This window comes from Siniperca chuatsi, linkage group LG2, assembly GCF_020085105.1.
Source record: "Siniperca chuatsi isolate FFG_IHB_CAS linkage group LG2, ASM2008510v1, whole genome shotgun sequence".
In the NCBI taxonomy this organism is placed as follows: Eukaryota; Metazoa; Chordata; class Actinopteri; order Centrarchiformes; family Sinipercidae; genus Siniperca; species Siniperca chuatsi.
In genome coordinates this window covers 4,003,861-4,018,994 of record NC_058043.1, presented here as the reverse complement: position 1 = coordinate 4,018,994, position 15,134 = coordinate 4,003,861, and the positions used below count along the sequence as shown (strand labels likewise).

General features: G+C 39.7%; 1 protein-coding gene across 14 annotated transcripts in view; it reads right to left on the bottom strand.

Moving 5' to 3' along the window:
- Positions 1–15,134, bottom strand: part of ptprt (protein tyrosine phosphatase receptor type T) — a 341,042-nt gene that overhangs the window by 236,356 nt on the left and 89,552 nt on the right. For all 14 annotated transcript variants that reach the window (XM_044221198.1, XM_044221225.1, XM_044221272.1 and 11 more), the window contains exons 5-7: positions 13,893–13,974; positions 12,440–12,555; positions 10,529–10,703 (exon numbers count right to left, since the gene is read on the bottom strand). In XM_044221198.1, coding sequence (XP_044077133.1) covers positions 10,529–10,703; positions 12,440–12,555; positions 13,893–13,974 — 373 coding nt within the window. The remainder of the gene's footprint in view (positions 1–10,528; positions 10,704–12,439; positions 12,556–13,892; positions 13,975–15,134) is intronic.

The following is a 15,134-nucleotide window of genomic DNA, read 5'->3' as shown; positions in this document are numbered from 1 at the left end:
AATCTAACAAAATAAGACTTAATACACTTTCTTTTTTCCTCTGTAATAAAGGTTATTTACCAGCTCAGAACTACCACTGACTTTTATATAAACATACTTCTCCAAGTCTGGGGATTGAGTGCTTTCAATATGCTGAGTGTGTGTGTGTGTGTGTGTGTGTGTGTGTGCAAACACCTGTGAGTAACACACTTCATACTCCCTCAGGCCTGTTACTTGGTATAATGAATTCAGCACTTATGCACGCACGCACGCACGCACGCACGCACACACACACACACACACACACACACACACACACACAAAACAGGGAACGTTCTTCTCCACTGCCTGGTCAGAAAGAATACTTTAATCACAAGACTCACAGCACAACGACGCAGCCTCCATCTATCACAAGGAAAGTAGAAAGAAGAATAAAATAGGGGTGGGGGTTGGGGGAAAGCAGAGTATATTTTACACTCAAGGGAGAACCAAGAATCATGGGAGAGCCAAGAATCATGGGAAATAAGATCTGATTCCCTACTCCTCACAGCAAACTCAATGTGGCAGACACCTGCTACCTCTTTACACACATATACACACACACACACTCCAAAGCACAAAAACAGAATAACGGATTCAGACACACAAAAACATAAAAAAAACAGACGTGAAAACACAAAAATCTTTAACACATATTCATGCACGCACACACACACACACACACAGACAGGCACGAACACTCAATCGGCACTCCAAGCCATCTGAGTCCACATCTAGACAGAAAAATCGCATTGTCTTCACTCCCATGAGCCTCTGCTTCCTCAAACTAACTCTTCAGCAGAATAATTGTTTTGTCACTGAAGCTGTGCAGGTTTGCCAAAAGACTTGACAAAATGTGACACTGCTCACAGTCTGTGTTGTCAAACTTATACTTACCCTAGTTATTTGATCTCTTTAACCTTTCAGTTCTAAAACAGTAAAATATTAGATGAGGGGAATGGGAGGGATTCATTCTTATTCATTGTTTTTGAAGTAATAATTACATACAATTCATGTTAAAGATGCTCTTTATTGACATTGTTCACCATCCTTCGACATCCATGTCCACAACATGTAAAATGTTGTTTTCAAGGTGGATACTGACATGTCATAGTAGAAAAAGTGTAGCTAATAACATTAATAATGGCTGCATTCAGTTTAGTTGCTCTAGTTCCAGGACCCTGGTATTACTCGTGCTGCCTCAATGGCATGACAAATTCAAATGCCTGCCATAAAATAGGCCTAAACACAATTAGCAGACGCAGACTTTAGTTTTATTCAGAGTGAAATCAGGTGTGTGTTTGTGGTATGAATAAAACTCAGACCAACTGCAGACTTGTGTGATATAAGATCATGTAGCGTCAATTCAAAAGCATTAACTAATGAATTTATCGAATTCATTATAAAGGCCAATCAATAATGGCATGTTACAGGATGTGTCTTCTCTTTCCTCTGTTTCAAGCACCCATCTTTGCTGCAGTATTAGTCTTCTCATGTTCATTTCTTTCTAAACATGAAATGTGTAGCTGCCGTTGTTCTCAAACTACAGCAAAGATGGCATCATCTCACCGTGATGTCACAATGTGGCTATTTGACCAAGTTACTAGAACACAAATGTTTTTTACTTATTAATACTGTCAACAAGGACATTATTAAGGAGACGAGGGTTACAAAGCCACAGTGTCTCATATTTGCATAGTAACCAAACTACGAGTGCGAACACAGCCTTTAAGTTTAAGCCTATTTCCGCAAATTTGTGAGACTGTGTCACATAACCACATCAGCTCCGTCAAAGTGTCCATGAACAAGACAGTAAACTTCTACCTGCTCGCTTACTGTAAGCTGCTGAGGATAAAAGTCCCAGATAGAGTCTCAACTCTGAAACATGAACACAGACAGAAAGGGTGGGAGAAGTCGAGGGTAATGGAGGAGCGACAGCAAGAAAGAGCCAAAAAGAGACATTGATCTTCTTAGTGTCACAAAAATATTCTCCAACAGTTTTTAATGAAATGAGAATTAGTCTCAAATCTGTCAGCGAAGCAGCAGGACACTCGTCGTGGACACATCTCTCCTCCTCACTCTGTTTTACATTTTTGGGCATTTAGCTGCTCTTATCCAAATGAGCATGCAGTGAGTGAGCAGGTTGGAGTTCAACGAAATGTGGGTAGTGACACAAACAGCTGATGGGATTGAACCTGTCGGCTTTGGCTTCTCATCTTCTCTGGTTTGGTTCTCATTTCTTCTCTGTTTTCTACTGGTGTCACAGATGGTCGACATCACTAACATAATCATATTTCTTCCTATGTTGCCTCATTTTTACTTCCTATTTTCCTCCTCTTTCTCTTCTCTTTCATCTTCTTCCACTGTTTTCTCCCTTCCTTTTTGTTCGCTGTTATACACTTTTAGTTCATCTCTCTTTACTTCCTCACTATCATCTTGTGCTCCTCGGTCTTTGGTTTCAACTTTTAACCTCCTCACTGCATCCTCCCCTCTCTGCTCCCCTCAGTTCTCACTGACCCTCTGACTACTTCTCTACCTTTTACTTTCCTTTTTTTCACCTCCAGTCCTCTTCCTTCTCCTCCTCTCCTAACCATAACTGTTCATGCATTACTTATATTTCTCTTCAAAAATTCTGTGTGAAGTGTCCCCTTCTTCTGACACAACCCCCCCACACACACACACACACAGGCCGATGCACATGAAAGAGCAATGGACATGGAATACCAACAACATGACAAACCACCAGCATACACAACACAACATAACACATGGACATACACACACATCCCCCTAAGGCAAGCCCTAAGGAAGTGGTTAAAGAGTCAGGTGGAGTGTACACAGTATGGTTGTATGCTTCCCTTCCCTTCACACACACACACACACACACACACACACACACACACACACACACACACACACACCCTGATGTAGGCAGATAAACAAACTTGCACAACTTTTCACATAAAATTCAGGTTGGTTCTTTCAAGTTTTCTTTCTCCTCAGGGAGCAAATATTTTCCATATTTTGTCTCATCTTGTGTATATTTCATAATTTTGTGTCATCTATTTTTTCCTTCATTGCTGCAAGTATAGTACAGTATGTCTCACCAAATAACTATCACTTCAATCCACATTGTACTAACTGACATGAGCCAAATTGTTATTTTGAAGGAATGTCAGATCAGATTACACAAGAAAAACCTGAGTGTTTGCAGATGACAATCTTTTCTTTGTCTGTTCAGCCACAGCGGCAATCGCATCCCGTGCTAACTATTCAATTATGATGTTTCTTTTCCAGAAGTATCAGAAACATTACTTCCTGTGTGCCTGAGAAAGAGTTTTCCCAGAAAGAAGAACACAGTCTTCTCACAAACAGTGGCCTTTAGTTACCTAAAATGCAGAGGTATATTAGAGACAGTACTTTATTCCAAATCTTCTCTGGTTTGATAAGTATATTTTATCATATTTTAGTAAAAAGCCTTCCTGTTTTCTCATGTTTTTCCATTTAATTTGCTGTTAATGCTGTTTGTTCCTCCATGTTTACCTCTTTTCTCAACATTCAAAATAATACACATTTCAGCACTAATTCTATCAATGCAATAACAGAGTTATGTTATACTCATCACTCTCTTGTTCTGAGTTTCTCTTTTTAACAGAATCACTGTTCTCACTCAGTAACTATTTGAAGTAGGTTATACTCAACACTTCCTGTAGATATTTCACACTGAACCCCCCAAAGAAAACAGCCATTGGGCATAATCCATCTCAAATGACTCGGCTATTATTTGAAAACTAGCTTTTATTGAAGAATTCACTGTAATTTAAGCTGACTTGAGCTTTTAAGAAGGTGGCATCATTTATTTAAATATTATGCTACAATTGCCAACTGCTCAGTAAAGGTAACTGTGATTTTTCTATGAATGTTTGATGTCTCTTATGTGTGCCTTTTCAAATGTTTGACATCTCATTTTGGAATAAAAATCCTCACTTGGAAGTCAAACATACTTTTCAAGCAGTTATTTTTTAGAAATTGGAGGTTGTGTTATATGCACACCCAGTGGGAGTTCAGAGCGTCAGTGGGCTTCCACAGATCTGACACATAGGGCTGAGCTGTCCACTTTCCTATTGATTTCCTTATCAGGGAACAGACACATAGAAGATGCCGGGAATGAGCTTTGGGCAACAGAAAGCTCTATGGACAAACACACACATATGCAGACACCCACACTCACAGACACTTACACACTGCAGTGGCACTGCTGGGTCTAATTCTTGGACTACAATCAGCTTTATGACCACCCAGGGAGACTTAGAAAGATGTAGCAGTATTCCTGGGGAACTCAACACACACACAACGCACACACACTCTACATGGTGTCCACAGGGCACTGGCTGACAGTGGCTCTCCTGGATCTCTGCTATGCCCCACTGAGTCTTATCTCTGACAAACAGAACACACACACATTTGCTGATGCCCAAATGCCCATACACAACACAACACAATACACACACATGAATGCAGATACACAGCCCAAATACAGCTTACATTCAGACTCCCCGAGACACAGACATGTCAGCATGCAAGCTTGTTCACTCTCTGACACACATACATACATTCGCACACACACAAGCAGAGCCGCGGGTACGGCTGAGACCTTGTTGCCCTAGGGCTTTGACTGCATCTGTTCAACAAGAGCGTGTGTGTGTGTTTGTGTGTGTGTGTGTGTGTGTGTGTGTGTGTGTGTGTGTGTGTAAGCTTTCAACAGACTACCATTTTCAATGACATGTTATTCAAGAATATTCTTTTTTGTCTGATCAAACTGGACACTGAGTGTGTGCTTACATGTGTGTACGAGCATGCATATGAGCATTTGTCTTATTACAAACGTCAGCGCATCATTTTCTGACTTTTTCAACAAAAAAAACTTTTTCTCAACTTCTTTTAAGAGTAACTTTTTTTCTGTGTTTTTTTATACTTGCATTTATTCCAGTAAATGAACTGTACTTTGTAGTCTTCCGACCACTCAAAGCGCTTCACACTACATATCACATTCATACACTGAAAAGCCCTCGGGAGCAATTCGGGATTCAGTATCTAAGGACACCTCGACATGTGGGCTGGGGGAAGCTGGGATCGAACCACTGACCTTACGATTAGTGGACGACCCTCTCTGCCTCTAAGCCACAGCCGCCCCAGTAAAGGTTTTTCTTGTGACAGCGAGAATATCTGTTGGTGCCATTAAGGCAAGGATTTGTCCTTTTAAAGGAAAGGGAGGGCGCTGTCACTGCATGTTTTCTTTAACAGTATCAACTTTAAGGGAGGTGTGAAGCGAGGCGGAGGTGTGAATACGAGGAGAATGAGGAAGTGAGGAGATGAGACGGAGGGGATACTGAATGATGGAGAGATGAGAGTAGAGGTGTGAAGTCGAGCATTGTATTTAATATATCTTCCTTTCTGCCTTTTTATTTCTATTGCTTTCTTCCTCTGGTCTTTCTGATCTTTCAGACAAAGGTGTCAGCACAAATGAAAGTGGAGATTGTTTTGATTCTACTGTGGTTTTCTGCAGTATACAAAGAAACCATTAAAAACAACTAACAAAGACGACTGTGGTAATCCATGCACCAATTACACCATTTAAATGTCAGTTGTCTATGTGTGAAATCCCCTATTTCATACACTTTTATTTATTACCTCTAAGTTGTGTTATATTTTTAATTTGTTGTGTTGTTTGTTGCACTGTCAAAGTTGTTCTGGTTTCTTTGATGAAAGAACATTACAAATAAAATGTGTTTAAAGAGTATGGGCCAGAGGATTAGTTATTTTAGAGAAGAAAGATTTTGGCTTGCACTAGCTTATACTATGTAGTGTAGATAGACAACATACCACTTGTGTTATCCATTATGCAAAAATAATATTAAACAATTTAGTACAATTATTTTAGATACATTTTACTTTAACTACTTTATACTTTTACTTAAAGCCACTATGTTTAGAATTTGAACATTTCTGACTGGGTGTCCCCAGTGGTAATATAAAAGAAGACTCTGCAGCAGACAGCAATGCACACAATTCCAACACAAAAGTGAGAATTAAAGGCCGAAAGCAACACCAACAATTTTCACTGAGACTGTCACTTTTTGTTCTACAAACAAAAGCGTATGCCATCGGAATCATTTGAAAGATGCTACACATACTGGCTTCGAGTAAAATGTCAGTCCTTTTACTTTTGAATGAGCATTATTTTATTGAGGCATTGGTGATTTTAAATAGGCAGGATTTAAGCAATTTGTCCAACTCTGCTTCATCTCCACCAGAAGGTTGCTAGTTTGATTCTGAATGTTTAATTTCTTCTTCTGTCTTTTTTCAGTTAGTCAGCAAGGAAGACATCATCTGTTCGGCCGTCCAGCAGTGTTGTGTCACAGATTAACATGCATGCATGAGCATGTGGGACACACACACTCTCACACACACACACACACACACACACACACACAGCACACAGAGAGGGCACTGTAATATGAGAAGTGTCTCTCTTCAGATTCCCCTGGTCACACCTGGCTGAACAATACACTAATTAACCCTGATTTCACTTAGCAGCTCGGGAGAACACACAAATACACACATGCACACACAAATTAATTTGGACACGCAATTACCATGACACCTTACACATGAACACACAAATGAAAAGACATGCAGATACACATACCCAGAGAAAAATTAAACTGCACACAGATGATCCCACCACACATGAATGAATAGAATGAAAAAACTAAAAAAATACACAAACGTACAAATCAAGGACAATAACACATATACACAAATTTAGCAACACACACCGCACACACAAAGGGCTTCAGGGTGGTGTGCTCATGGATGTGCGTTTGTAATATTGCATATCTTTCTTGTTCACTGTGTTGGCATGGGCTATTCCCATGGCACAATGCATGGCTGACAGCACCTGAGCCACACAGACACACACACACACACACACACACACAAACACAAACACAAACACACACACACACAAACACACACACAAACACACACATACAGAGAACAAACACAGAAACACACAGACGCCAAGAGACGCATTCAGCAGGGTAAGCAACACACACACATTTGGACGTCAGGAGTACAGTCTGTGTGTTCTGCTAACAGATGGTAATGACAGTTTCAGTCCCTGGACTATCATCTAATCAAAACAGCACACACTCACACATACACACAAACACACTATCTCCCTCTAGATTAAACATCCTTCACACCAAATAAGGTTAACAGCATAATTCATACCAAATATGCATTGAGAACATAATTTAGGCCAGTATGCCTCTACATTTAAATGTATTTTAGTGGTGCAATTTAAATTCCATTAAAAAAACATACACGGTTCAATTCCCCTTGCACCACATGAAGATATTTTTTTGTTTAATAGAAAAAAATGAAAATAATTCACATAAAATAGCTTGACATAGAGAGGTGTGCTTGTCCAAATGCATCTCAGAAATCCAACTTTAAACTTCACTGAAAGCATTTTATTATTAGAAAAATCACTAGGCAAATTCACAGCAAATAATGATCAATAGAAATAAAGTGTTGGTGGCATGTTATCCTTATATAACTCCACTAAACTTTCTTCTGTGTTTCTACCTCAAGAAATACATTTGGGTTGAGGTGCGAAACAGAATGAACTCCAGAGAACCAACCAAGCAAGCATAAACTCAGCTTTACAGTGACTGCGCACATGTGGCTTCAGTGTCTTGGTCAAGGGCACTTAAAAAAGAGAACACAAAGTTTGTGAGAGGTATTTTTTCTGCCGCTTAGCTTATGTTTTAAAGGATAAGAGAGACAGAAAAAAACATCAGTGGCTGTGGTCGACCGCTGTGCTCTAAGCCAACATGCAAGGATACATGTAGGAGGCCCAGTGCTAACTCTTTAGCATACAGAATTTTAAGACAAAGTAGAGCACTATGCCAACAATTTAGCTATCACAATATGTTAAGTGATTGCAGGTCAGTTCTAAAATTTTAGCATACATTGTTTTTAGTGATAGAAGGCTCATTGATAATACTTCAGCATAATGTTTTGAGGGATAAGAAGTTCCGTGCTAACACAGTGCTAACAATAGCTGTCTCAGTGCAAAATAATAGCATAAAATCGTTTGACTGATAGGAGGCTCAGTGCTAGCAGTTAAACTCACTATGTTAAGTGATAGCAAGCACAGTGCTAACACTTAAGTATAGAATATGTTGAGCAATAGCAGTGCTCTTTGCATACAATAGCAAATCAGTTCTAACCTTTATCATGCACTGTTTTGAGAGATAGGAGGCTCATGCTAACCTTTTAGTAAACATTATGGCTGTGTCCGAACTGATACTGATTTGGCCAAATGGAAGCATGTAGTATGCAGTATGTAAACAAAAGCTAAATCTGCCAAAAATACCCGGATGTCGGACTGATTCGGCAAAAATCTCCAGTATTCATCGGACCAGTCTACCTCGCCTACTGTGTCCCACAATGCAACGCTGGAACGGTCACAACAACCAGTCATTTTTTTTAAATGTAAGCTTTATTTAATCAGGCAGTCTCAACAACCGGTCATTGTTAAAATGGCGGACAGCAACACCCTCGCTCCAGTGGTGGACAAGGAGGAATATAAATTAAACTGAGCCTCTATGTCCTGTCCCTAATAACAAAAAAAATATAACTTAACGTTAGGTTTAAGTAATGTATGTCGTGTTGTTTTCTTATTGACAGCTTCATGATATCAAACGTTAGCTTGGCAGGTTCAACTTAAACGTTACGGCTTTGTTATGGGTAGCAGGATTTACATGTATACTGTACACGTTTAGTCATTACAATCTCCATGCTAACAATTTAGCTTAAGACAATTCAATGTTTAGAGAAGTTTAATGATGATGAAAAAGAATCACTTTTCTTTATTCTCACAAGTCCATCAGCTGAAGGTGGAGACAGAGATGGATAAATCCACAAAAGTGCAAAACACAGAGTGCAACAGAAGGAGACTGGGAGAGGTAAAGGAATGTAATTATGTCTGACAACAACAGATAGCTGCGAAGCTATAATTTTATCAAAGGCCTTACAACAACATTATCTAACCTCCTCAGTACATCAAAATCCTTCTCAGCAGGACAGTACTGTATTTCCTGTTGTTCACATGAACCATGGGATTGAGAGTGGAATGGTAAATCACAGAGATTCCTTCATATTTTTGCCCTGTATTGAGTGTGAGTGTAGAGCTGAGTAGATCGCATTAGAGGATTTGAATGTCCTCAACGAGGGGATTTGTTGAGCAGCACAGATAAATACAAGAGGGACAGAGGAAACAAGGTGAGAAGGGGTGAAGGGAAAACATTGGATAAGAGAAAAGAAAGGGCCGACAGGGAAAAAAGAGGAGGAGCAAAGAATAGGCTACTTTAAAAAAAAAAAGTGTATTTAAAGGAGCAGTGTGTAGGATTTGGTGCCATTTAGTGGTGAAATTGCAGTTTGCAACCATTTGAATACCACTCGCCTCACCCTCCCCTACCCAGCGTGTAGGAGAAACTACAGTGGTCGCGAAACTTGCGAAAGGCCCAAACTACAGCCAGTGTTTGGTTTGTCCGTTCTGGGCTACTGTAATAACATGGCGGTGCAACATGGCGGCCTCCACGGAAGGAGACCAGCTACCTCTGTAGATATAAATGGCTTATTCTAAGGTAATTATACACTAATGAAAACTTTTGAATATTATCCTGCTAAATGTTACACACTGGTCCTTTAATATAATACTTGCTTTCAAGTAGTAGTCAAGTAACTATATAAGCACTTAAATCCAAATGTTCCCATCACGTTTTAGCTTAAGTAGTTTCCAAGTGAGGTAAAGCATTTTTCATCAGTGTTTGCCAACACCATGTATTATCTTCTTGTTTCTGCACTTCAATAAAACTAGAGTAGCCTACTAACTTTGTGAAATATTTATATCTATATCCTACACTGCGTTATTTTTAATAGCTACTCCATTACATCACATTGAAAATTGATTACTTGGGTAACATGCTATACATATTTCTTTTTGGTATCTTTGGAAGCTTTGGAAACTTGAGTAGATTTTTAAAATAGAGTTCTGTGGGTTTAAACAGTGCTTGTCCACACACCATAACAGACCAGCCAAAAGGGTTCATGGGGTGTACTGCATTGTAAACAAATAAACAAAGTGTTGGTATCTATTTCAAGGGAGAGAAAGGGAGGGAACATGAGATACTGGAAAGAAAGGAACTGAAAGACTGACAGAGACAGACAAAAATGTGAAAAAAAGAGTGAACGAGGGCTCATTGTAAGTTCTAGTCATTACTCTGAAGTCTGTTCAGTATTCTGTCCTCAGCATTCTCACGACACTAATGAACACACACACCCATTTAAATTCATCACAAATACTCTGCTTTTAAGTGACTGGTAGTTTGCCTTCCACTTGTACTTTATGTGAAACTAGATAAACAGCAGAATGTACCTTTAACGATGAGGTCAGCATAGTTGGACACCCCTGACCCGCCGTCTGATCGGATGACGCAGCGGTAGCGGCTGGTGCTGCGCTGGGATGTGTCACCGACGCTGACGGTTGCAGAGAAACGCCGGTGGTTCACAACCCTGGTCACCATCAACGCTGTGTCCTTACCGTTCCACTGCTGCATGATTGGGAAGAGAAGATCAGTCAATTATTGGCAAAAGCCTTGTAACATGTTCTGACGGATGATTACCAGGCTATTCGAGCACAATGTCGGTGTAAAGGGCTCAGGATGTTTTCTTTCTCCTTACATCAAGTGCAGTTTTACTTAAAGGATTTTTGAAGAGATGTTTTGAAGCCTGAAATGTGGTTTACTGTTTGTTGCCATTTGAAAATTACTGGGGCCAGAAAACCCAAATATATGTATAGTATGGTTCTACCTTTTAAAAACACTGGAGCCAACACTTCCCACGTCTTTCAAACTCTGCACCCCGATTTTGTAATGCAGGCTTTCTGATATGAATTTGTAGTCTCCGAGCCCAAGCTGAGATAACCCTGATGACATCATCAGGCACTTTCACATTGGCCTTAACATTCACCTATGGTGTTTGCCATCATATAGGGTATGATCTGGTGAAGGTTCTGCAGTATTTTTAATTGTCTGTCTAAGAAATGTTTTCAATTTACAGTGATTACAAGAGAAATGCATCAACAAAGGACACAGTAATGATGTCATATTGATATCAAAGACCTGGATGGAAACAGAAGCAACTGAGCAGATCAGACATGAATGAAATGTACTGCTGCCACTTTCTGCTTTGCATAGGATCCCCACATCTCCAGATCCAATCTTCTTTTCCCACTGTAATATTATCTGCCAAATTGGAGAAACATGGTTTGCCCAACAGACCTCCAGTCAGGAGGGTCGCTGCTCTCCATTGCAAATGTCATTACTGTACACAGCATCACGCTCAGTGGTATAAACTCATGTGCAGTAAAAACATGCAAGCTTGCCAGTGCACATGAATTTAAACTAGAATGAGTGCATAGGCATGGATGCACACAACATATACATACACACACACACACACACACACACACACACTTGCCACTTGTACAGAGATGGAGTCATCAGTGCAGAGCAGAACAGGGACTTTTAATCAATCCTGAAATAGAGCTAGGAAGGCTGGAGATGTTTGCCACAGTGTACTTTATTTTTATTTTATTTATTTTTTTAATAAGATTGTGTAAATAAGTCATAACTGTATGTGCCACATTGGGCTTTTATATAATTTATATTCTTTATTGCAGAATATTCAATAGAATATTGGATGAATCAATAGATCTTTTCTTATCCTGCTTCTTTCTGATTGGCTGGCAGGATACCTCATGTAAGGTTCTGGTCAGGTGTTTAATCACTGTTCTAAATCAGTGCCAAAGGTTTAATAAACTTCAGGTAATCATAACAACAGCACCTCTGCTCAACTTTCACTAGTGAAACATACCTAACAATTGATTAAACTTACTACATTCAAATTTTAAAACTGGACAACAAACTCAGCTTCTATTTTTGCCAGTAGTGAGGGCCATTGTATAAAAGCCATAATATACACTGAGGTGTCCTGCTATAGAAAATAATGGACTCAGTGGAGGAAACTGCAGCACAATAATGAATGTATTTCTGTAGAAGTATTAGTTACTAGACAGATGCACATGTTACTACACTGAGATATGCCACAGTGCGGCATTAGAGTCAACATATATTGCACAGAACACACTGAAAATCTGCAGCTGAAACAGAGAATTAGTCAGTTATCACAGTTTTAGAATATTTGAGCATTTATAGCATTCTGACCTGCATATACACTTCCTGCTGATATCATTCATGCACATATTTACTGATAAAAAAGTACTAACCTGTAGCCAGAGTTTATCATGCTGAGACCATTTTCCTCCAGCAGTACACTGAAACGTAGCATTCTGACCCACGTTGACCTCCACATTCTGCAGACGCAAGAAGTGAGGTGCTTTACCTGCAACATACACAGTAAACACACTGTTAAACACACACTGTGCAAACATTTTGGTAGAATATTCTGTAGAACTAAAGGAGATAAAAAGGGTATTTTTGTTGCACCAATCACATTTTTAATGTGAATTCATTTTGTTGAGATCATAAAATAGATCATATAAAAAAAGCTATGGAACTATTGCTTTTGTTGAGGAACTTTTACAAAGAATAAAAGATCATTTTCAAAAATCACCAGTACCCCAGACCTACAGACTCAAGCTTTTTTATTTTTGGTTGGTACTAGAGAAACATCCAAAGATCCATAATCACACATTAAAGCAATTGGCAGGCCAAACATGGTAGCTTCACCCTTGATTAACCTTTGATTATAATAGCAGATGCCACTGGTATTAAGAAACAACACTTGCAGGAAAACCCACAAAAATAGTAATCCTGTTCAAACAGGGCTTAATATTGTTGTCTGGAGCGAGGCAGAGAAATTCATAGGATGGCTACCAGGCAGATGAGCAGGCAGACAAAGAGACAGACTGCCAGACATTGGGTGACTTTGGCCTGGCATTGAGACCAGCCAGCGACTGGTTAATTTCATTTTCACTGTCTGCAGACAGAGATACGTCTAACAGAATATGGATCGATCATTTAATAATGATAATTTGGCCTGACATTAATGGTCAGGTTGTTGCAAATGACAAGGACTTAGATATGAAGGTTGGATTTTATGGTAACCTTTATTTGTACATTCTTCTTTCTCCTCCCTCCCTTTTACGTTATGTCAGATTTTGGTTTTCTAGTTTAATTTCTTTTTTCCATTGTGAATACCTCTACTCTTGATTCACCCACTTTGACTAATCTGAATAGGGGAATGGGCACAGATAAGCTAGGTGTTCTGTGCCAGCTATTCAGAAAAAAAACGGCTAGCAGAAAAAAGAGACAAAAAGACAGAAAAGTGAACAGAGTGTAAATGAAACTAATACTTGGATGTAAAAAATGCAACACACAGTGCCAATAACAATAGACAGTGAGAATGTAAGAAAGTCATACTGAGTAGACAGAGAGAGAGGTAAGTAGGTAAGTGTTGCAGTATGCAGTCCGGCGTTTTGTGAAGCAAAGTGTTTCTGTCAGATTTGAGTGATGAAGACCCTGAGTTTGGACCTTCTTCCTGGCTCTCTGCAATCTGTCTGCAAGCCTCACAATCTGTCCTTTACACAGCCTTTGTGTGTGTGTGTGTGGGGGGGCTATAAAACAGATGATGCTCAGTGGGGCTACAGTTGTGCAGGGTCAACCATTACGACACACACACACACACACACACACACACACACAAACAGAGTAACTTACGGCAGGGGTGAGCCAGAACTCGTATGTCGTCGATGGCGATGAAACCTGGATGGCCTTGAACTGAAACTGCTTCAAATATCACCTGAGAGGGGAAAGAAAGAATGAATCAAAGAAACAAAGAAAAAGAATCAAGCTGAGCCACAGTTGTCTCTAAAAGCAATGAAACTCAAAAAAAAAAACTTCCTTTCTTCCACAAACTGCAACATCTTGACACCCCTGCGAAGCTCATATGGAAACCCCAGGGGAATTTTCCACTAAAAGTCAGCAACTATTCCTCTCTTCATTGCATCCCTTCATCCTTCTGTCTCCATCCTTATGCAAACCACATATGCCATTCCTCCTCCTCCTTCCTCTCATCTTTCCTCCTCCTCCTTACCCCAACCACTTCCTTCATCCTTCACTTCTTTCTCTTTCTTTTCCAAATCAGACCTCCTCTCTGCTCTTCCCTCTCCTTCCATTCTTGATCTCTCCCTGTTCCTCTCATTTCTTTCTTTCCTTATGTTTCTTCTCAGCCACCCCCCTCCTTTTCTCCCTCTATCTCTATGTATTTTTCCTCTCTCTATCAGCTCTTTAATTCTCTTCTTCTAGTAATTGCTTTTTTGTTCCTTTCTTCATTTCTCTCCCATCACATCACTCTATTTTTTCTGTTGTTACATTTTTTTCTACCCAACACTCTACACACACTCTCAGAGTGAAAGGCAGTCAGGCAGGGCTGTCAAGGGGCCATGCACTTCTGACCCACACATACTGTATATACTCATACACGAACACACACTGAGGACAGACACACACATACCTCTGTGCTTTACTTGTCAGGATCCTCAACAGTATAAGCTGGGACTCAGTCTGAATACTAAAGAAATCTGGGAAGACTTTACTCTCTTCCTTTCCTTCAAAAAATAAATCCCCCTCTCTGGCACGCATGTCAAGTTACTAAAAGTCAAAGACACTGGTAAAGGTTTTCATTTACATTCATCTATTATATCATTCATTTACAATAATATACATATATTTCAAATCTGTGAACTTTTCTTTAAGCCTATTTTTACTGACACAAAAAAATGGAGCCATGTCCTATCCTGGCCCTGCTACTGCTATTTTCTAGCAGTAACTTTAAACACTTATTAATAACGATGCATTCTCAGGTGTCTGCCCCAAATACAAATCAACCTACAATACACCAACAATGCAACCTTGCAGACATCATGGTGGCTCAGTGGTCTAAGATGCATGTAAATGTAA